Source organism: Equus asinus, chromosome 21 (genome assembly GCF_041296235.1).
Source record: "Equus asinus isolate D_3611 breed Donkey chromosome 21, EquAss-T2T_v2, whole genome shotgun sequence".
In the NCBI taxonomy this organism is placed as follows: Eukaryota; Metazoa; Chordata; class Mammalia; order Perissodactyla; family Equidae; genus Equus; species Equus asinus.
Window position 1 is genome coordinate 35,042,040 of NC_091810.1, and position 23,139 is coordinate 35,065,178.

The 23,139-nt window shown below is 44.5% G+C and overlaps 1 protein-coding gene across 30 annotated transcripts in view; it reads left to right on the forward strand.

Moving 5' to 3' along the window:
• The first annotated feature begins 6,419 nt into the window (after positions 1–6,419).
• The window catches only part of MAGI1 (membrane associated guanylate kinase, WW and PDZ domain containing 1), a 598,403-nt gene continuing 581,683 nt past the window's right edge, over positions 6,420–23,139 (forward strand). For 17 of the 30 annotated variants that reach the window (XM_014859296.3, XM_014859298.3, XM_014859299.3 and 14 more), the window contains exon 1: positions 6,811–7,315. In XM_014859296.3, coding sequence (XP_014714782.2) covers positions 7,012–7,315 — 304 coding nt within the window. In that variant the 5' untranslated portion in view covers positions 6,811–7,011. Of the gene's footprint in view, positions 7,316–23,139 lie in introns of all 30 variants that reach the window. The other 13 variants (XM_014859297.3, XM_070493529.1, XM_014859313.3 and 10 more) reach the window with 4 other exon arrangements.

The following is a 23,139-nucleotide window of genomic DNA, read 5'->3' on the forward strand; positions in this document are numbered from 1 at the left end:
ACCATAATGTGATCATAAAACTGGACTTCATCTTTCACTTCTTAAAATACTATTAAAATAAATTAGAGGGCGAGGAGGCAAGAAGTTCTCCTAATAATGGCACCTCAATTTCTGAAACCACGCTTACAAATTACATTCCTCTGTAATGAGATGTCCTCCAGGCTCACCCTGGGTTCCCTGTCAGGGAACTTACCAAATACTATTGGACTGGTTTGTTTTCTTGTCTGAGTCTCCAACTAGGAGGTAAACTTCCTCTGGCAAAGAAAAAAAAAAGTGTGACTTTTAGTTCAGTACTATGAGTACCTAGTAGGCATTGACAAAATAAGCATTTAATCAACATTTGTTGAACGTACAAATGAATGAAAACAATCTACCAACTGTCACGTGTCATCTTAGAATATTAAATCTCCTTTTCAGTTTGGCGTCAGAGAAACTTAAGACTCATTTCAGAACATTTGAAATTGATGTTATGTAGTTTAACAAACCATGTGAATTAAACAAGTATAAGTCTTGACTGGCTTCCTTTGTAAAGGGTTCCATCTTGCACTGTTGCCAGCTTCAGGATACCTTCAAAACATCTGCCAAAATGTGGGTAACCACTGCAGCTTTGACTAAAATCAAACTCCCACTCCATTTGAATTCTTGGAACTTTTAGTCAACTGTAGAAAAGGGAGACCATGATAAGAACCTGCAGAGAAACCCTCCTAGGTAGCTTTCCCTGCGTAGACCAAGTCCACACACCCTCTGCCAGGCTTCATCAGGCAGCTGAGGATGTTTGTGACGCACTTGCGTTTATTGTCAAAGCCACTGAAAAGTAGGCAGCAATTGAAACTGAAAGCTTTAATATAGACTGAAATTTCTCTGATTGCTTTTCCCATCTGTTACTGAAAATCTCCTTTCTTCTGGGGTTGCTAAACCTGGATGATGTAAGCTGCTTGTGGCTCTTTCCTGGCTGTCTGGAGAAGGCCAATCTGTATGTAGTAGGAGAGGATGAAGGCAATAGAGGAAAGCAGAACCAAGAGATGGAGAGACAGGAAGCTGAGGGCATCGCTTGAGCCTGTTCATCTAGCCATGCTGAAAACTAGTCTCACCTCTGGTCTTGCCAGAAATGTAGGATAATAATTTCCTTTTTTTGCTTAAACTAGTTCAACTGGCAACAAAAACATCCTAATACAAATAATTACTTTAGTCCCCTTCAGAATCCTAAATGATCATGAATAGGGCATTGGTTAAACACATTTTGGAATATTTAAAGAATGGAATATTGTTGAGCCATTGAAAGTGACAAATATAGGTGTATGATTACAAATAGGAAATTAATAATATATTGGTGAGTGAAAAAGGATAAAAAGGATTATCTTATTCCACAAATTAACTATAAATCCAAAATGAAAAGAGATAAAGAGAACTTACGAGGGTAGGCTGTGTGTGTGCATATCTGTATTGACCAAAGTCCAGGGGGAGATACACCCAAATGTAAGAAGTAGTTATCTCTTGGTAACAGAATTTGAATGACTTAATTTAATGCTGCCTTTTTACTTATCTATTTTTTAAATTGTTCTGCAAAAACTTTTATTACTAGGGTATTTTTTAAAAATATGGGCATTCCACCCTTGGTTTCAACGTGTACTTTCCTCCTCTCTCATTCAGTTTGTTTTGGTGCAGTAAATTGTTAAAGATACATAATAAGGAAGAAGAAATAGAGCAAACACTTTCAATAATAAAACCCTGTATTGTTTAAGCATCTATCATGTTCGGATTACTATGGTTTCATAGAGTTGGTAGGACATGGAATAAAAGAGATACAAATGTCTGTCATCAAGAAAATGCAAATATCCTGTTCTCAAGAAAATTAAAAATACCATCAGGCGTATTTTCAGTGGAATTATGCAAAATGACATGATAATTGTCGATACTTAGTGTTTTATACTGCTGAACCATTTGGAAATTTTAAGAGAGATTCCCATGATAAATTCTTGGGTTTCTCTTGGTTCTTCAGACCCAACATCAAATTTCAAATCTTTCAGTTACCAGTATTCATTTTTCTGTTGGAAGTGAACCAGAGCAATAGCAAGGATTTTAACTTTCTTCCTGGAGTTGCAGCTCTGGGGTCTTAAAATAATACTTCACAAGAGAGGTCTTGAAATGTCATCAGAATTAGCATCGTATTTATTCTTGCCTAGGTGAAAGTACTAAAGGGAGGAATACTATGGTCAGAGAAAACCACCCATCCTCCTCCTTGTGAGGAAAAGAACAAGTTATCAAATGAATCACAAAAGTGCCTCTGGGAGATGAGTAGGAAAATGGCCCTCACTGCCATTTACTTTCTATCTCAACTAATGGCTTCAACCTCCCCGTTGGTCTTCTGCTCAGTTCTGTAACCGTTGGTTACCAGTCTGGAGTAATTTACCTTATGGAATACAAAGTATTTATATATTGACATCTATAATATATGCCTCTTGATGGCATTCCTCAGAAATTAAGAAATAACCAATTTATGTGTCTTCCTTTTCCTCACAGCTGACCAACTTATTTCCCATCCTCACATTTTCGGTAAAATACCTCTTCAGACTGCAATGATAAATTTCTTTAATCACAATGGGAAAGCTTCGGGAAGAAATGTATTTGGGAGAAAGAGAAGAAATGCACATTTTATACTTGTGTTTTTTTTTCTTCCCTTTAGTGGAATGAGCTATAGGAAAATAGGATCTTAATTTGTGCAGAGTTTATTGTGTTATGGTTTACTTCTCATCAGAGCCTACTGTGTTTATTAAGAGTTCATTGTGCAAATGCTTATGCAATAACAGTATAAGGACATTTGGTACGTCACCTGTACCATAGCCCACGGATCTCCAAACACTTTAGAAATGTTTGCAAATTAATCCTCTTTACATTCCAGTAAATCATTCGATTGTCAGAGCCCACAGACAGGGAACAGGAGACTGGATTCCAGAGTGGAACACTGTATCCTTTCAGATGAAAGGGTAGGGAGAGGAGGGTGCTTAATTATTGTGCACACACTATGTGGCAGATTCAGGAGCCAAAAAAACAACATTGTTACCCAAATATGCTAAATGGCAGATGGCCACATCCTACACCCGCATAGCACAGTGGTTCTGAGCGTGGGCTTTGGGTCGCGCTTCTGGGTTCCCATCCAAGCTTTCTCACTTCCAAGTTCTTGAGAAAGTTTCTTTACTTCCCTGGCTTCACTTTCCTTGAATCTTGAATTGTAAAATCAAGGTCATTCACGTCAAATCAAGGTCATACGTACTTCACATGGTAGTTGTGATGATTAAATGAAGCATATAACTACCCTGACACACACGATAAGCCTCAAAACTAGGTATTTTATGGCATTATTTTCCCCACTGGGATGCCTTGCCAAAGTCATAGCATAAGTGAGAGAAGCCATGACACTAGGATCCCACTTTACCTCTACTCGGGAAAAATCTCCTTCAAGATGAGGTAACTATAAGCTATTGCAGGGAAATAATCTATAAACATCTGGGTTCTAGGCAGCAAATCTGAGTAGACTTTGTGTCAAAGGTCACATATTACACAATTTAACATCACACTTAATCAATGCGTTCACGTATTCATTCAACAAGTGTGTATGGTGCACACTCCACCCAAAGCATGGGTTTAGGTGCAAAGGATTCAAAAGTTGGATAGGATAGATATGATTTCTGCCCTGAAGTTGCTTCCAGTCTGGAACACAGGAACTGGACCAGGTGAAACAGAGGAGACAGAAAGGGTCAGGGGAGGAGCAGAGAGTGAGAACATCCCAAACTTAGTGCCTGGAAATTGGTGGTCTTAGCTGCTTTGGAGGTTCCAATTATTGCTTTTATGTTCCTGGATTACAGTATGTCTCTCTATACTGCTTTCCATCCTGCCCTCTGTACCCTCAGGTATCCCTTTTTTTCTTGGGGCTGTTCAATATCTAAAGTCTGAAGTGTGCTACATTCCAAATTCTTTCCCCTCTCAGCTTCAGGGACACCTGGAATCAGGGAGTGGGGAGACGGTGTTGCTGCCATGGGAGGAATCACAAAACACTTGGTGTGGCCCAACCTCTGGACTCCTCCAGGTGGGAGTGAGAGTTGAGAGGGGAGCTGGCGAACCATTGATTCTAGGCAGGTGGGGGAATTCTTGACAAGCAATCAGACTACTAGAATATAGAGCAGGGAAACACTCAAGATTAAGTTTACTAGTGATTTGTAGGGGAATCCGTGACTCCATTCTAAGGTGGTATGCAAAAAATGTGCATTTTTGTGGGAAGATCATTCAGCAAATACTTGAGTATTAACTAGGTACCAGGCACTGTTCTAGGAACTGGGAATACATCAGTAAACCAAACTGCCAAAGTTCCCTGCCCTCGTGGAGCTTACATTCTACAGGAAGATGTGGACCACAGGTTTATTCTCCAAAAGGATCTGTGACATAAAAAATGCTCACGAATCAAGATGGTAGACCTGTGGTCCTCAACACTGGGTACCAGGACCACTTAAAGGGAACTTTAAAAAGGTAGATGATAACAGCCCACCCCTGAAATTCTGATTGGCCGGATTTGTGTTGGCTTGAGAATAAAAGTTTTGAAGCTTCCATTCGTTTTGATCCAGTCAAGCTTGAAACACACTGATCACTTCTGAGAAAATAGGCTGGATATGATGTTTTCCTCCCCAAGAAGAACCAAAGAAAACTGGCCACTTCCTTCTTTCACAAACACTACAAGGCAACGAGATTTTCAGTTCTGGATATCCCAAGAGAGAAGCATCAACAGTCTTCTCTTGTTTTTATTAGCTTAGACTAGCAACCTACAAACAGCGCTTTAAAAATATTTAAATGTATGGCTATATAGTTTAAGCTTTAGAAAGGTGAGAATGAATTATAATTATCATCATCATCTAACTTGAAACCCCAAATGATTTCCTAATGCTCTAAATACTACGACTACTAATAATCATGTAAGTTATTATACGCCACTTTACAAGGATTCATTTTACAAGCTGGGCACTTTACAAGTGTTCTCCCATGTAACACTCGCAAGAACCTTGTGAAGTATTGTTATATTCACTCAGCAGGGGAGAAATCGAGGCTCTGTGGGGTCACGGAGCTTGCTCAAGGTCACACAGAGAGTGGACCAGGGGGACTCTAAACCCCAGAGGCCAGCTCTTAACCCCCACTGCTGCGGCATGGCGTCCTTTCTGAGTCCCTTCCACTTACCTCCCTTATTTAGCACTTGGAATCTCTCCTGTGACCAAAGATGAACAAACAAGTTATAAATCACTAAGGAAAAGAAATTGCTTGAGAGACTACCGCCCAGGCCGATTTGGGGAGTATTTGGGGAGGGCAACCTTCCCGATGCAGGATATTTTTTCGCTCCGCAGCCCCCGAGCTCGTTCCGCAACCTCGCCGGGACAGACACTTGCTCTATCCCAGCCCCGGGCCGGCGCCGGAGGTGTAGGCTCTCTCTACACCCACCCCCGGGTTGCGAATTCCGAGGTGGCTGCCGCGCCCACGCCCACGCCCCCGCGGGTGCAGATCCCAGACCCGGGGGTGATCCTTATCTCCTGGCCCCAGCGGGTCCCAAGGCTTCCTGGCTCAGCCAGGAACTTGAGCCCGGGACAGATGACTGGCTCCAGAAGTCTTTGCTGGAAGGGCAGTTAAAAAGCCAGATCCCTTTTGGGTTGAAGACCCGACCTCCCTCTAGCCTTTTGGTTTCTTTCCCTCGCCTATAGTTTTCCATGGTCCTAAAAAGTTGGCCCCAAAGTTTAAGGGTGAGGACATGTGTGTGTGGGAACGTGTGACGCTAACAGGGATCCCAGTTGGGGGGCCCAGGGGACCCCCACTGCCCCTCTCCCCAGGATCGTAGAGATACTGGCTGACCCGGTTCCAGGACCCGAACCGGCAGGCTCAGAGCAGGCGCGCGCCTCCGGGTCAGGCTCAGGGGTGTTAGAGGGAAATGTGGCGCGGAGCGGCGGACAAGCCGGGCTGGTGACCGACAGCGAGGCCAGCCACTGGCCGAGGGCGGTTAGGAGGCTTAGGCCGGCGTGAGTGCGTGCCTGTGTGCGTGAGTGTGAGCGCGAGAGTGAGTGTGCGAGCCTCCCCAACCCCCACCTGTTTGAAATGGTTTTAAAATGCCAACGCCAGATCGCCCGTGTATCAAAAGTTTCAAACAGTTGGAGTAAAACACGAGCGTGTTCCCCTATCCGCAAAGGGATTTGCAGAGGCGAGGACACTGAAAGAAAAGAGGGAGGAATAAAAGGGGTGTATGAAAGGGGGTAAGCTGCTTTCTCCTGACGGTCGGTTCTAGGACCCAACGGGAATCACATTGGAATCTCTCCCTTCGGGAAGGAGGGGTGGGGCGGGCCGGCCGGCAGGCGGCCGCGGGGCGCATGCGCGCGCGTCTCCTCTCGCCGGCCGCTGCGCTCGGCGGCGCGGAATAGAATGAACTGTAACAAAACAAGCCGAGCCTTTGTATCTGCTTAAAGGGGCCGCGGGCACTTCCCTCCCGTCCCCCTCCACCCCCGCTCCGCAACCGCGTCTCCAGGGCTCCCAGCAACTGGCTGGAAGGGCTTCCCTCACCCTCAGGAACAGCCCGCCAGCGAGGAAAGGCGAGCCAGGCGGGAGGCAAAGAGGACACCGCGTTTCTAAGAGGCAAGAAAGAAAGGAAGGAAGGAAAAAAATAACCCGAGCGGCGCAGAGTGGACTCTGGTCCCGGAGAGCACGGTCGGGCGCCGGAACGTGGACCTAGAGGCACCGGAATGCAAACAAAGCTCGCGGGCGCTTGTGCAGGGCTCGCGGGGAAGCCCAGAAAGTTTGTTTTATGATGGCTTGAGTGCGCGAGTGTGTGCAGGGGAGCGAGGCTGCCAAGTTTCTCTCTCCCGTTGCCTTATTTGAGGGGAGATGTCTCTCCCATGAACCAGCGGAGGCTTGGGGGCTTGTGCTGTGGGGGGCACCTGTCTCTCATTTTCTGATTATTTTTTTGGGGGGGGAGGAGGGGTGTAACTCATCATGTCGAAAGTGATCCAGAAGAAGAACCACTGGACTAGCAAGGTTCACGAATGCACCGTGAAGCGGGGACCCCAGGGCGAGCTTGGGGTGACGGTGCTCGGGGGCGCGGAGAACGGGGAGTTTCCGTATGTCGGAGCGGTGGCGGCGGCGGGGCTCCCCGGCGGCGGCGAGGGCCCGAGACTGGGCGAGGGGGAGCTGCTTCTGGAGGTGCAGGGGATCCGGGTGTCCGGCTTGCCCCGCTATGACGTGCTGGGAGTCATCGACAGCTGCAAGGAGGCCGTCACCTTCAAAGCCGTCAGACAAGGTAGGACGGGACGCGCCTCCGGGAGGCGCCCCCAGAAAAGGGGAGCGGCCTTCGGAGTGCCTTCCTCCACCCCATCTCGATTTCCCGCTTTCCTCCTCCGAGCGCAGCGAAGAGGGGAAGTTGAGGCCACGCGCCCTGTCATGGTGAAATACACAGAGTTGTTGCGAGGTTGTGGGTTGTTTGCCCACCTGCGTTGGAAAGAGGGGGTTGGGTTTGCGCAGGGAAGCGGGAGATGTTTCTCAGGCCTGGTTTGCCAACCTGTTATCTCAGCCACCAAGTGTAGCGCCGCTGCGCCTGGAGAAGAGTCGGGGGAACTGAGGCAGGGGCAGAGGTGGGCGCTCTGCTGGCTCCCTGGGGGAGTGGTGCAGCCAGGCGCAGCTGCTGCGTGCTTTTGCCACTTGTCTGTTTCCAGACCTGGAGAATGGGTATGAACGAGGAGAGGGGGTTTAGTTATAGAACCTCCTCCATCAGAAAATCGGCTTCACCCTGCCCTGCTCCAGGTGGGTTGGGGCCTGACTGCCTGGTGGTTCCTAAGTCCTGCCGCCTGAAGATCTTGCATTCACCTTACAGCTGGATGACGCATGTGTCTCCACCTTGTGGCCCAGCCCCAGGCGTGGGGGGGTGGGGAGAGAGGGGGTATTTCTCTCTTTAGCGCAAATCAAGCGCAAGTTTATGCCGCCACCACCATCACTCGCCATTATTGATAATGATAGCTGCTATTCATGGTTAGCTTGCTGCGTGGCAGGCTCTGCGTAAAATGCTTTACTTGCGCTATCTTGTTCTGATTCGCAATCCTGAGAGCCAGTTGTTTTTATAGAGCCCATATTACAGATAGGGAAACTGGGACTGAGGTTGGTTAAGTTACTTGCCCAAGGTCACACAGATACCGAAAGTGAGGGTTTGAGCCCTTGCTGCAGAGCCTTAATACTGAGGAGGAGGAGGTGGGGGGTGCCCCTGGGGGAATGGAGGGGCTGACTTGTGAGGAGGGAGTGGAAGCCAATTCCTCTCTCAGAAGCTTGTGGCGGGGTGATGACCTCTTTGGTGGCTGCTGGTGGTGAGGAGTCCCTTACGTGTCAGTTTGGTGCAGGCGAGAGGCTGTCCTTATGTCAATCCAACAGAGAAGGACTCGATTCCATTAAAGGGATCACTTGTAGGACCAAGGGTTGTGACGCAGGTTCTCCCCCATGAAAGCCCCATAGAAGGTGGCAAAGTTGAGCGTGGTGAAAAGTTCCCATATGTGCCTGCAGGCCTGGAAGGGCAGCAGCAGCTGGAGGAATGTGTCAAAGGAAAGGAGGGCTGGGCTAGGCTGAGCTGGTCCTCTCCTGGAAACAGGCTTGTTCTGGATGAAACAGAGGAGTGGGCAGGGGCAATAATTGGGCCTTTTGGTAGATTTGGGAGCAGAGGAGTTGACAGTTCGAGAAAGCTCCTTCCATTTATGTCCTCATCTTCCACTTGGACACCTCCTCCAAGAAGCCCTCCAGCATCCCGCCAGGATAAGCAAATCCTTCCTCCTCCTCCTAAATATTACCTTGTAGCTTTTTACTTACTCTGAACAGTGAGTTAGGTCCATCCCCTCATTTCCATCCAAGGTGGTAGACTCATTGATGGGAGAGGCTGTGCCTCAATCATTGCATGTCCCCCCAGGCTGTGCTTTGTCCAACACCTTGCCTCACCTAAGAATGTCCTCATCTGTAAACTGGCTCTCCTGGGGGTAATAAATAAGCTAATAAATGGAAGGTGTGCAGAACAGAGCCTGGCACATGGTAAGTGCTCAATAAAGATGAACTATTATTGTTACGTTTAAACTGAATTTGAGCAGTTATTTATTTCTAAATCTAGCTTTTGGTGTTGGGAACCTGGGTTATAAACTTAATGCCAGTACCTGGATTATTAGGACTTGATAGAACTACAGAGAAAATACTGTGTCAAAGCGTTTGATAGGGTCATCTACAGTTCTCAGTTTAGGGGCATTTTGGAGAAAGGCCTGGAGGAAGGACAGGTAGGGGTTCCTGCCTCTCTGGTGGGGAGTCTACTGGTGTCTAATGGGTCCTGTATGGGGGCTTGTTTTCACTTGCAAGATGCTGATGTGGCCGAACCTCCTCCATCCCCAGTTACCAAAGATCAGGGAGGCCTTGTCCCCAGGGCTGCCTCTTCATGGGGTTTAGGAAGGTTGGTCAGATAATCAGGTGAGTTTGGAATCAGATGCCTCTGGGTTTGAGGGAAACTGTAATGTCTCCAGATCTTCTCTCCCTTTCCCCAGAACCATTCTGTTTGCTGCACAGGAATGTTCATAGCAGGCGTGTGTGTGTAAATCTACCTGTTCTCCTTGTAATAGGATAGAATGAAGATGTGGATGGGGACACTCGAATGGCCTGGAATCCACTACAATGTGAACGCTACTATTTATGTAATAATTAACCAGGAGATTATCTCTTCTGACATCTTCATTACAGAAAGATGGCACTAGAAAGGATTTCACCAGTTTTCTGTTCCCTCTTTCACGTCGAGAATATGATTTAACTTATACGACAGAATTGCTCTTACTATGTCTTATTAGTGTGTTTTGATCCTGTTGGATAGGCTCATACTTGGTGCTTGGTAGAGGAAAATGTTACTTTTGTGTTGTCTTACCCTAAGCTAGCCACTCCCAGGGACATGGGTCACTCTGGGTGTTGTCTGTACGGAAATGTCATGGTCTTCTTGTGGGAGACAATTCTGCTGTTTCTATTTCACGGCAGCTCTCTGGAAAGTTGCACAGACCAAAATAGTCTGTAGCAAATGGTATTATATGAAGCAGGACTGGATTGTGATGGAATTAAGCTAAATGTATCTACCAGGTTGCAGTGGGTTCATTTTAAATGGAGAAGACAGTTTTTTGGTCACAAAGTGCCTAAAAAATTTACATATACGTATATTTGTTATTTTACATATATAATAAAGCATAAATATATACTGCCATAAATAAGTATATATCTGCCTATAGTAAAATGCACAGATCTTAAGTATACAGTTTGATGAGTTTTGACAAATGCACACGCTCGTGTTATCTTCATCTAAATCAAGATGTAGAACATTTCCGTACCCCAGAAATTTCCCTCATGTCCTCTTCCGGTCAGTTCCCCCCACCTCCTCCAAAGGCAGAGGCTGTTTGATTTCTTTTATGGTGGGTTAGTCTTGTCTATTACTGAAACTCACATAAATGAAATAATGCAGCATGTACTCCTTTGTGTCTGGGTTTTTTCACTCAAAATATTTTGGAGATGTCGTATTGTTGTGTGTATCGTTCTTTTTTATTGTTGAGTAGTATTCCATTGTATACAAATACCAGTTTGTTTATATTTTTTGCTTGTCAGTGGACATTTGGACTGTTTATCATTTTTATTATGAACAAAGCTGCTATAATGTTCCAGTTGCTCCACCTCTTTGCCAGTCTTTGATCTTGTCTATCTTTTGGATTTTAGCCATTCTAGTGAATTAGATTGCTCTAAGATGTAGCTAGTACTGATTAAGCGCTTACTTTAGAATGTGCCAGGCCCTTGGATGACTAGAGCTTTATGGGCATGTTGTTCTTTATTCCTCACAGCTGGAGTCAGATATCAGAAACTGAGGTCCGGAGAATTTGGGTGGCTTTTCCAAGGGTCATACAAGTGGCAGAAGCAGAGCTGGACCTCAGCCATGTTGGATAACAAAACCCATACTCCTAATTCCTGGGACAGTGGGTCTCAAAGTAGGGTCCCCATACTGGTGGTGTCAGCCTCACCTGGGAACTGGTTAGACATGCAGATTCCCAGCCCAACTGATTCCGAAACTCAGCGGGTGGAGCCTGAGGGGTGAGCCCTCAGGTGATTCTGATGCATGCTCCTTTTGAGAACCACTGCCCTAGGGTATAAACTGACATTGAGAATCTGATGTCAAACGAGGCAGGTGACCTGGGTTCCAGAACAAGCTCCGCCAGCTAGTGCTGTCATCTCCGGCAAGTCATCCTCTTTGGGCCTAAATTTCTTCATGCCAAAAATAAGTGGATGTGCCTCTTCAGGTCCTTTGCACTCATAAAATGCTGCGATTCCATGAATAACCCAGACTCCAAGATTTTAAAATGGTGTGATTGTAGTTTCCCAAACTGGTAATATTATAGGTCATGCCTACATATTTTTGTAGGTGAATTTTGTGGTTTTGCAAATTACCCAGGAACTGAAACTATCCCTCTACTTTTTTATAGACAGAATGGAGACAATAAATAGGACGCAATTTAAAAACCACAACACCGCCTCCAGACCCTTCCGCTCACCGTAAAGAGGGAATTATGACCACATACAATTCAATATAGTTCTTTGTGCCCTTTTGTGTTTTGTTTTGATGTTGTGTGTTTATTTTGACCAGTTGGGATATATTACAACAGCTCTGTAACAAAATAATTCTGTTATCATTTTAAAACACAGCACCTTGTCGTTCTTGGTTTCCCGAGAGTTCTGTTTCAGGGTCTCTGGGTTTGCTTTTTCTTTCCCCCCAGGTGGTCACAAGATTGATTCCTCTCCTTAGTGTCTCTTCAGAGAGACGTTCACTGAGCGCCTCATCAAGTGGTGTTCTGCTAAAGCTTAACAACCGGCTCTGGCAGAGGGAAGACCCTGATTTTGTAGCATCGCTGGAGTTGGGAAGAGATGCATATAATCGGTTCTCCAGAGCCACTAAGAGCTGGTCCCAGCATGACATTGACCCCATATAAGATAGCTCCCTGAGTTATGTGCCATCCCCTCATCCTGTTTTGTGTCTTCATAGCCTTGTCACAATTTCACATTGTCTTCTGTTTCTTCTTCTTCTTGTCTGTCTCCCCTCCCGCTAGAATGTAAGGTCCATGCAAGCAAGAAGCTTATCTCACTTGTTTGCCTCTCTGTTTCCCAGGGCCTAAAGTAGTACCCAGCAAATCATAGGTGCTCACAAAAATTTGTTTGATGTGTGAATGGGTTTTCCATTGTCACTTCTTACTCAGAAGAAGTGCAGACTAGGCCGTCCACAACATCTTTCCCCCTTTTCTCCTTATTCGTCTTTTATTTCTTCTCATTTAGGATCCTAATATGTTCATTTTCTCATCACCGGATCTTCCAATCAGCTGATTTCCCTTGTCTAATAATTTATACTGAGCTATAAATAAATATATGACCGACAAGGCTTAATGAATTATTTTTGAGTATTTCTGCCTGTTGACTCTGACTAGACTTTCAGAAGTGAAATTTCAGATGTTTAACAGGCAGGATGATGAGGGACTTTTCTGTTTTCTGTTGATGTGAGACCTGCTCTATGTCACCATCCATAAGAATGACACTTTACCTCCGTTTTCTTGTAGAATTGTCCCTGTGTACAGTTTCCCCAGCCAACAGCAAATCAGATCTTTGCTACAGAAAAGTCTGATTTTTGTCCTCTCCTGCTCTTAAATTGTGCTTTGTGTTTATATGTCTTTTTTTTCCCTTTAACTTAAACTTCCAAAAACCAATCTGTTTTTGTTCTTGGTGCCAAAAGACCACTCTCCAAAGGATATTTTTAGGTTACCCTATGGAATATTCCACAGCTTTTACAAAAAATAATGCAAGGACAGGCAACCCAACTTGTCCATTGTTTCCAGTGGCCACCCTTTGCTAACGGCTGTGTTATTTAAAAATAGATTAACTTGACCTTATGATGCAGCGGCATACAGTTGGCTCACTCCACGTGTTGGCATTCATTACCTAGCTAGTTTTGGGTGGCAGAATTGATGATATCCACTGAGGGGAATTAAGTGGTTTATAAGAGAAAACATTCTGACATCTCCTTACCACAAGGGTTTACATGAAGGATGTTGCTTTATAAACGATGGTTATTTAATGCAAAACACTAGTGTCTGATGTTAGTGGTCCCTTCCTTGAGTTTGTATATATGTGTAACAGGATATACTGATTTTGTATACACTGAGAATAAAGGCTGTCAAATTCGTTAAGGGCTGACATTCACATCCTAAAAAAGTAGGTTACTGCGTTCCTGCCTGTCTTTATGCAGCTCATATGTGAGATCTATAACCTTGAAAAATCCCTAGTGAACACTGGAGCTTTGCTGTCCTGCACCCCTATGGATATCTGCATTGATATGGTATTAATTGTGAATTGTGGTGTTTCCACAGCTGAACCCCCGTGGACATCAAGGACACGCCTATCATATGGACTTCTGCTTTACAGTAAAGTGTCCTGTGGAGGGTCCAGTGTGTTCTGATGTCAACCTTTCTGGAGGCATCTAGCAAAATTAGAAGATGTCATTTGAACCCTGTCTTTCATGATTAAATAATAGTCTTCTCTTTTTATAGCCAAGCAATTCAAGAAGGGAGTAATCTGTTACTTATTATCATTTCTGGAGTCCCTATCTCAGAGTGAAAACTCAAGTCCTTACAGTGACTCACAAGGACCCCCATGATCTGGTTGGGACATTTCTTCTCTCTCCCCATCCGTGGCCTGCTAGTCCCCGCCTAGACATCGGGAAGGCTTGCTCCCTCATGACCTTCATGTCTTTCCCAAATGTCACCTTCTCAGTGACACCTCCTCTGATCACATTATTTAAAAGCATAACTCCACTGCCACTTGTCATTCCCTCTTCCCCTTCTCTGCTTTGTTTTACTCTGTGGTCTGTAGATCATTTCAAAATCAGTGAGTTCCTTGTTTTGTCTCTGCTTCTAGATAGAATATAAGCTCCAAGAGGGCAGGGATATGGTGTAGGACTATTCACTGCTCCATCCCCAGTACTGAGGACAGTGCTTGGTGCAAAACAGTTGCTGAAGTATTTGTTGAACGTCCACTGTCCAAGTTAGAACTGGAATAAATCTCTCCCGAGCTCAGTTGCCTCTGAAAATTCTCGTATTTGAAATTGGAAGTGTAGGTACTAATGTGTGATAGATCACATTAAACTTGATAAGGTTTTGGGCCTTATCACCAGCGGCCTAGTGGTTAAGTTCAGGGCACTCCACTTCGGCAGCCCGGGTTCAGACCGCATCACTTGTCTGTTAGTGGCTGTGCTGTGGCAGCAGCTCATATACAAAAAGAGGAAGATTGGCAGCGGATGTTAGCTGAGGGTGAATTTTCCTCAGCAAAAAGCAAAACAACTTGATAAGGTTTATAACATTTGCAGTCTATGACTGGGGCTAAACAGAGCTTAGCTGATTGACCTAGGAATATTCTTGAAGACAATGAGCATCGCTGGCCTGTTTCAATTGGTCTTTGTATTACGGGTTTGGGGCAGCACTGGGCTGAGTGTGTCAGGGAACATAGCAAACTCTGTCAGCCTCACGTGGACTGTGAGAGGTCGTTCTGGTCACTGTCAGCTGTGTACGTAGACTTTTCTGTTACCATCTCCAGTGTTGTGAGACTGAGTTACGTAAGAGAATTACATTCTCCTGGCTAAGGTGTCAACCCCACCATTATTGCCAGAGGAGACATTTGTGTACGCCTTTAATGGGAGGCAGTTATGTTTTCCACAATAAGGCTAATCTTTTAGTCCATTGTGAAACAAGACTCGAAGCTCTCTTTTATGGACAGTGGCATCATGGTGCAATTAAAAGGCGATTATGCCCTGATTATGAGCCATGTTTCAAAATTATTCCCCTCTATGTGTTAGCAGGACTGCAGCGCTGTCCGTAAGATAATCCACAAATAGCGATTTATTGATGTGTTGCAGATTCACAGGTTTTGGGCTCAGGCTCGCCTGGATTAGCAGCCAGGCTTTTCAGCTTATTAGCTGGGTGAATCAGGGTAAGATACTTCACCTTTTAGTGCTACTGTTTCCCCTTCTGAAAATGGAGATAATGATGCCTACTTCCTGGGTTGATGGAGGAATAAAATGAGATTTGGTAAACCACAAGGCACAGGGCCTGGCATGTAGCGAGTGCTCAAAAATGTTGGCATCTGTTATTGTTTGAATGTTCCCCGTTTGAAAACACTGGAGAGAGAAGAATCTCTTGAGAGATGGAGATTGTGGTGCACAGTTCCCTGGAGAGCTTTTCAAGTCTAGAAGAAACTCTTCATTTTTCTGCATGATTCAGATGCTGCTTTTTTAAAACTCTGAGACTGGATTAGTGCAGACAAGTAAGAAGGAAACCTCTAGACTGCGTCGTGTGTCGGTGGAGGTCTGAGCTGCCTGAACTTCTCCCATGTTGGCACTGGTGATAAATTGATTCTAATGACTGTCATCAGGGCCCAGATTGCAGTAAGGTGCAGAGGGAGGACAAGTCCTCTCCCTGTTTCCTGGGGTCCTGGGCAGGCCAGTACCAGCAAGGATGATCCTTGAGAACTGGACCCTGAGGTCCTCTGATCATCCTTGCACGATACCTGGGCTCCCACATCAGGAATGGCTGGGGAGGCTGGGGGGCTTGGCGGTATAACGGTTTGGAGTCAGACCGGTTGTGTTCAAATCCAGGCTCTGCCACTTTCCAGCTGAGTGACCATGGGCACGTCAACCTCCCAGAACCTTGGTTCTCCCAGTTGAAAATGCCAATAATATCCACCTCATAGGGTGTTTGTGAAGATGTAATGAGAAAATGTATGCAAACGCTTAGTGTTCTGCTTGGCACATAAGTGCCACTTACCGAAATACCTGTATAAGCAGCTGCGATCATTTTCAGTTGAGAAATGGAGACCCATAGAGAGTTTCTCTGGAGCAGGGGTTCTCAACCAGGGGTGATTTTGCTCCCCAGGGGACCTTTGGCAATGCCTGGAAACATTTTTGGTTGTCACGACACAGGATTTGGGTGTGCTACTGGCATTTAGGGAATAGAGGCCAGGGATGCTGCTGAACATCCTACGATGCACAATACAGCCCCACAACAGAGCGTTTACGCAGCCCCAAATGGCAATAAGGCTGACATTGAGAAACCTTGCTTTAGGGTATAACTCTGTGGTTGAGACTGGGAATCAGAATTAGGAGTGATAAACTAATCATGACTGTTATTTATTGATCTTCTGATGTGTCACTGACACCCAAGTTAGGGGGTTACCTGGGTAGATGATGTCATTCTCATTTTAGCCCTGAGAAAATTAGCTGGAGAGGTCAAGTACTTTATCCTGGCCCCCAGGCGGCTGACACAGGTGAGATTCAAGCTCAGCTCTGCCTGGTTCCAACATTCAGTTCCTAGGTTTCTGCACTGGAAGTGTACTGACTCCGTAGGCTGAAGCCCCATGTTCTTTTACTGTGAGGCTCAACGTGGATGCACCTCTTTTAGGCTGTACCATTGCTACCCAAGACAGCACAACAGGCCTGGTGACCCCAGTGAAGATAGTCCTGAAAATAAAAATGGATTCCGTAAGTGTTTAGCGGCCAGAACACAGAGCCTGCTGCTATGTATCTTCAAGCGATTCTGCTTCCTGGCCTTCTGTTTTCCCTGTTCTCTCTCACCGACACCGTTGGTTCCTTCTTCCTCTGTACTCTCTTTTTTTCTCCACACACATGATTTCAAGAGTCACAATAGTGTCTTGTAATTCTAGATTCGCCTGTCTGTCTCCTGTCCTGGGTTATGTGTTTCGTGAATTCTTGAAGGCAGCATTCCTGTTTTGTATCTCCCTGTCATCTCTGCCCTCTGTAGGTGTTCAAGAAATATCTGTTGAATTGAATTCTTTTGAGGGTAACGAGTTGGCATAACTTGTAACTAAATAAAAAAAAAAATCCTTGCCTAAGATCTTGTTGGCTAGAAAATCCGTGGCTTATTTTTAAGGCATATTAAATATACTTAGCCATATGTCTGACTTTTCTGTGCTGATTTCAGATGGTTGTCTGCCAGTTGTTGTAGCATTTTGAACTGTAGAGAAAATATTGAATTAATTGTGTTGAAGGTCTTAGAGAGCCTTTATTCTGACCAGATGTGTGCAGCCATTGAGCCTATTGCCTATGTAATGCGGCCACGGAAGGCATCGCTGTGGCCTGATTTAAATAGAGTCAGTATTTTACCACCTGGATTCTTGGCCAAGTGTTAGAATTTACATCTGATAGAGAGAGCATGTTCATTTCCTCCTCCAACTATCAGCCTGTTTAAGTCTGTGTGACTTGGTTAAGAATTCAAAACTCAATATGAAGTTGAAAAAAAAACTTTCTTTGGTGTTGGAGCCATGTGTGTTTTTTTGTTTTTTGTTTTTTAAAGAAAGCATAGGCATCTAGATTTTGGTTTCTAATCTTTTAAAAACTCAAATAGTATTGTGACCTGGTATGACTGTCAATCACTATCCATAGTTGGTCTGTGCTTCCACAGCTTATGTTTTTTTCCTGGTGAAATTTAATTTTTTTCTTCATTTAAACAATGTGTGCAATTCAGAAAGATGTGAATATGAAAGGAAACTGTATCCGCATTGTCCATAATCCCACCTCAGAGAAATGCATGTGTTAACACTGTTTTTATCCAGACCCTTACATATATAGATACACACACACATTTTTCTTTTTGGTAGATTTTTTTCGAAGGGTCTTTTTCTTATGAAAATTGGATAATACAACACATGTTGTTTCTGTGGGATTTTTCTTTGGGCCTAACAATATATCATGGACTGTTTTTTCTACACTACATATAGATCTACTTTACCATTTCAAGGGCTGTGGGATCAATTTTTGGATGTTCTACAATATATTAAACCATGCTTTGACGATGGTATTGAGTAGGTATTTTAAAAGACATTAGGGAGTGGTGGGAACTGGGGTCAACTGGAAGGGCATGTCTTTTCAAAGGGAGCAGTTGCCACTCAGCTTCACCCTGTTACTCTCATGTGGGAACACTAGTCCAGTGTTGCCAGATTCTTCAAGTTTTCAAGAGAATCCAGAAGCTTGAGTTTGTTAAAAAAATGAGCTTTGCCAATTTAAAAATGTTGGTTCAAAGTTCTCTCAAAAGCTTGGATGAATCAAACAAAACACATCTGGGAGCCTTATTTGGTCCTGATGCGACAAGCTTGCAACCTCTTGTTTTGTATTTGTCTCTCTCACTAGATGTCTCTCACACCTCATCTCTTCAGGAATCCCATTTCTTACTCTTGTCTGTATTCTCAGGGCCCAGGATGGTGACCAGCTTGCAGTGAGGGTCAATAAATGTGTGATGAAGTGAGTAATAAGTTCCAGAAGTGGTCCAGTTTTTCACTCTGGTCCATGTAAGTTTATTTGAGGCCCACCTGGTAACAGCATCCCCCATTCTAATTGTGAGGAGCTGGGGAGAGGGTATATTTTAACATAATTCTTAGAATTATAATTCTTAGAATATTTTGTCTCAGGGTCCTGGTCTGCTGAGTCTTAGAACTGGGTGCAAAATGTCATCTTGATGATATTTATATGAATATGTACTGGGAACAGTATATATTCTCTACTCTGAGGTCATTTTACTGTGAAATGTGTAGCCTTAGAAATAAAAAAAAGAATGAATTTTATGTATATGTCTTAGGGAGGTTTTAAATCTAGCAGGAAAGTCCTTAATAATGCGACTTGTTTGGACATTCTACAGATAAATCAGGATGCTAACCTTTACTCCAAGAGCGGATGCTTTAGAACACGATTAACCTCTAAGACCGGGGGGCATCTGTTCTTCAGGGCCAGCATTTTAGGGTAGAATTTTGTTTTTTGGAAATCAGTGCAGCCCTTCTTGCTTTCCTTCCTGAGTAATGGATTGTTCTGTGTTTCATAATTCATGTTGGGCACCAGGTCTGTAGCGCTAGGATGGGGAAAGGCACTCAGGTAATTCAGACTAGAAGTTTAGTCAATGCAGTTTTTCTCCCAAGAAGCCAAACAAGGAAGGGCCTCTGTAAAATGAAAACTATAAAGTTGGCAGCAAAAGCCAACATGGAGTTCAGATTTTGCTAGGTTTGGATTTGGACTGTGTTTCTTTTCTTTCTTTTCCCTCATCCCCTTCCCTCTCTCCATACCTGTATCAGAGTAAGAACATTCCAATAGGCTGTCTAGGAATTCCAATGTTAGATAGGGTTGTCTACATGTAACCCAGGACTTTGGATGTGAGACAAAACTAAGGAGAGTTTTCAGGTTTGACCACTGTATGCTCTGATCCACTTCCTTCGTTATGATAACCACTTTAGGGCACCCAGAATTCCCCCAAGTTGGCATGACATTTGGCTTCTGTTCTACTTTAAAATACTCGAGGATGAGATATTGCAGGAAAAGTTTATATTCCATGGTGTTTTTGGCCAGGTGATCCTTGATAAAATTCGTGAGCTTTGGTCTTTGTTGAAGAGAGGAGTCTAGCCACAGTGAATCCTGCACAGTGCCCGGTCACAGTGAGCACCTCCACAGTGCAAGTGAAGACACTTTAGAGAGCATAGTGTGTTGTCTCAATGTTGATATATTGTACAAATATCGTTATTTATAAGAGAAAAGTCAGGGAAATAGGATGCCCAGCAAAGGAAAAATTCATGTGGCTGTTGCCTATTTCTGTCTCTCTAAGCCTGGGGGAAATATTGCCGTAAGGAAGAAAGGCCCCAGCTTTCTTAAGCAATGTGAATCTTTTTCTGAGACGTTTTAGCTAAAAATGTAAGCGCAAGCTATTCTATGTGAACTAATTATCTGAAAGAAAGATGATTGTGAGAGGCATTAATGGGAATATGATAGCTGGTTGTTACTATTGGAGTCTTTTTTGTGGAAGGAGCCAATCCATGGGGTTTAATAAAACATGGTGAGTCACCCTGCGCTGGGATTCCTGAGGGAACAGAGACATTCTGAGAAGGCTGTGGGGGAAATTTGCGGCCCTGTGCACCTGTTACCACGCACTCGTGTTCACCCCTTGGCTGCTAACAGATTGCAGGCAGAGCTGCTTGGAGAAAATGATCAGCTTTGGAAACAGGGGCCCACAAATTGGGTTTGGGTGAATGGAAAGTGCATCAGAATTACCTGGGAGAGTTTTCAAGCTTTGGGCATCTGGGGGTGACTTTGTGAGTGATCCTGACTCATGTCTTCCTGCCCAGCAGAGTCCTGATGCCCCAACTCCAAAGAGTGGTCCACAAAACGGCCACTGACCCAGAATCATGCCGGCTGTTTATTAACTATGGTGATCACTAGGCCCCAGCTCAGACCTGTGGAATCAGAGTCCTAGGTGGTGGGCCCTGTGAATCCACAGCATTTAAAAAAAAATTCTGGCTGACTGTGGGAAGTTTAAAGTTTGAGACTCCGGGCTCTAAAATACTTTCCTTTTCAGTTCCAGTTACCTAAGAAATGATGGTAACAAACCCTGCTCTACACTTGAATGAACTCTGTTTGGGGGAGGGAGTCAAGAATAGAAAGACTAGTTATTTGAGCTACTGGTTCTTCTAGGGTGGCAAGTCCTGGTGTGTGCGTATGTATATGTGGAAGGTAATTTTCTTGCTTTAGGATCCTAGCATTAGTCTGTTAATTTAGAGACTTCCTCAGCCACATCTGCCTTTTTAAAATAGAAAAGGAACTCTGGAGGAAACACAGCACTATCCACTAGAACTTTCTGTGATGATGGAAATGTTCTTTATCTACACTGTCCAGTATTTTACTCACTAGTCACATGTGGAGATTGTGTACTTGTAATGTGGCTAGTGTGGCTGTACTTCATTAGCCACATTATGAAAATGAAAATTTTCATTTTACTTACATATAATTAATTTAAATTAAACTCTAAGACATATGTGGCTAGTGTCTACCAGATTGAGTAGTGCAGGAGACAATGCCATGTCAAATGGTGAGGATAGTCACAGTTCTTTGGTGTCACATCCAGCTTCTCCAAGAAGAGGCTGGAGTGACACTTTCCGTTGATGCTTGTTAAATGTGAGAGCTGGGGGTAGGTAGTTTCTAATGAGTAGAGTCTGGGCTAGAATTCCAGCCCATACTCACCACCTATGTGGACCCAACTTAGATGTTGTAAGGGACAGCCTTAATTCGCTCAGTGCTGCTCTCTTCACCGTGCTTGCTTTGGCTTCAGGATGGCTTCTCTTGTTTGCAGATGGGTGACTGTGGCAAAGGGGTGACATGCCTGCTTATTTACAGCCAGGGAGAGAGAGGCCCAGAGGAATGTCAGATGCTATATGCCGAGTGTCTTCCATCTGCAATCTCTAAACCAGTCGTTGCGTCTTAAGTAAATCATTGTCTACTCGCGGTGAGGGCGAGGTCAGTCCTCATCTGGGCCCTGTGGCTGTTAGAGTAGGGGAGACATGGTTCTCTAAGGAACACCTAGGTGCTGTTAAGAAGAGAGAAGCCATGGAATGGATGCTGGGTAGAGTAGCCAGTCGATGTCTGATTCTTGCACCTACCCCCAGGGTGAGTGATGGTGGATTTAGAGGGAGTCAAATTGGACAGACGCCACGGAAAATTCAATTGTAATTGAGTATAGATGAGGGAAGAGTGGACTCCTTGGGGATATGAGTTCATTGGCTGATGGGTTGTTTATTGACCCTTTGTTATTGTACCCCTGTATTAGGCTTTTTACAGAAAATCTATGTTAGTCTCTTGGGCTGCCATAACCAAATACCACAGACTGGGTGGTTTAAACAACAGACATTTATTTTCTCACAGTTCTGGGCTAGAAATCTATGATCAAGGTGCCAGCAAATTCTGATTTCTGGTGAGGGCTCTTTTCCGGCCTTGCAGATGGCTGCCTATTACTTTTGGTGTCTTTTCTTACAAGGGCATTAATCCTATTAGATCAGGGCCCCACCCTTATGACCTCATTTAACCTTAATTACTTCCTTAGGGGTCACCTCTCCAAATATAGCTGCACTGGAGGTTAGGACTTCAATGTATCAATTTTGGGGGACACAAACATTCAGCCCATAACAACAGACATTGTCTTATTTTTCTTCGCATTAACTTCAGAGGTAGATATTATTTTACCAATTTTATGATGAAAAAACTGAATCTTAGGTTAAGTAATTTGCCTCAACTCAACAGCTAATAAGCAGCAATTCTAATGTGGTTCTAACTCGAGCGCATGCTGTTAAATAATATTCAAGACCACTGGTTTTCAACCTAGAGCAATTTTGCTTCCCCCCACCAGGGGACATTTGGCAATGTCTGAAGACAGTTTGTTGTTATAACAGGCGAGGGTCTGCTGGCATATTGCGAATAGAGACCAGGGATGCTGCTAAACATCCTACAATGCACAGGACAATCCCCCATGACAAAGGATTACCTGGCCCCAAATACCGCTAGTACCAAGATTTAGAAACCCTGGTCCAGTCTTAAGTGTTCCCTTCTCATAGAACCTTCCGCTTTCTACTTGCTCACCACTTCATCACTCTACTTTATTTTCGTCTTAGCACTCATCACCACATGAAATTAGCCCTTTTGTTTATTATCTGTCCCACTGCAGTGTAATTACCTTGAGAACAGGAATCTGAGTCATACACTCTACTATTCTTAATGGCTAGGCAGTACCTGGCACCTGGCCGGTGAGCAGCAGAAACGTTTGTTGAATGAGTGAGTGAATGAATGAATGAATGAATCAACCCGAATGGCTTCCTCCTCGGGTAGTTAAGTGCTTTCAGATATGGAAATGGCTCGGGAAGGATATGAGAATTAACTAGAAGCTTTCAACAGTGCTGGAGACTCTGGAGAGACACTGTGGATTCCCAAAGGGCAGAGTGGGAGATGAGCAAACAAGTTTTCAGTCTGCTGGCAAAACTTGACAAGTAATGACTTGAAAGAGGAGAATGGGAGATAAGTAACCTGGCCCAACCCTTACTGAGCTGAGTGAGGTGACAGACTGAGCTCGAGTTGGCTGATTAAGACCCTGAGCACTCAATGCAAGTGGATGCAAAGAAGGTCACCAGCCCCATCAGTGGCCACCAAAGGCTGTGGCAGGTACACTTGGAACCCGGGCC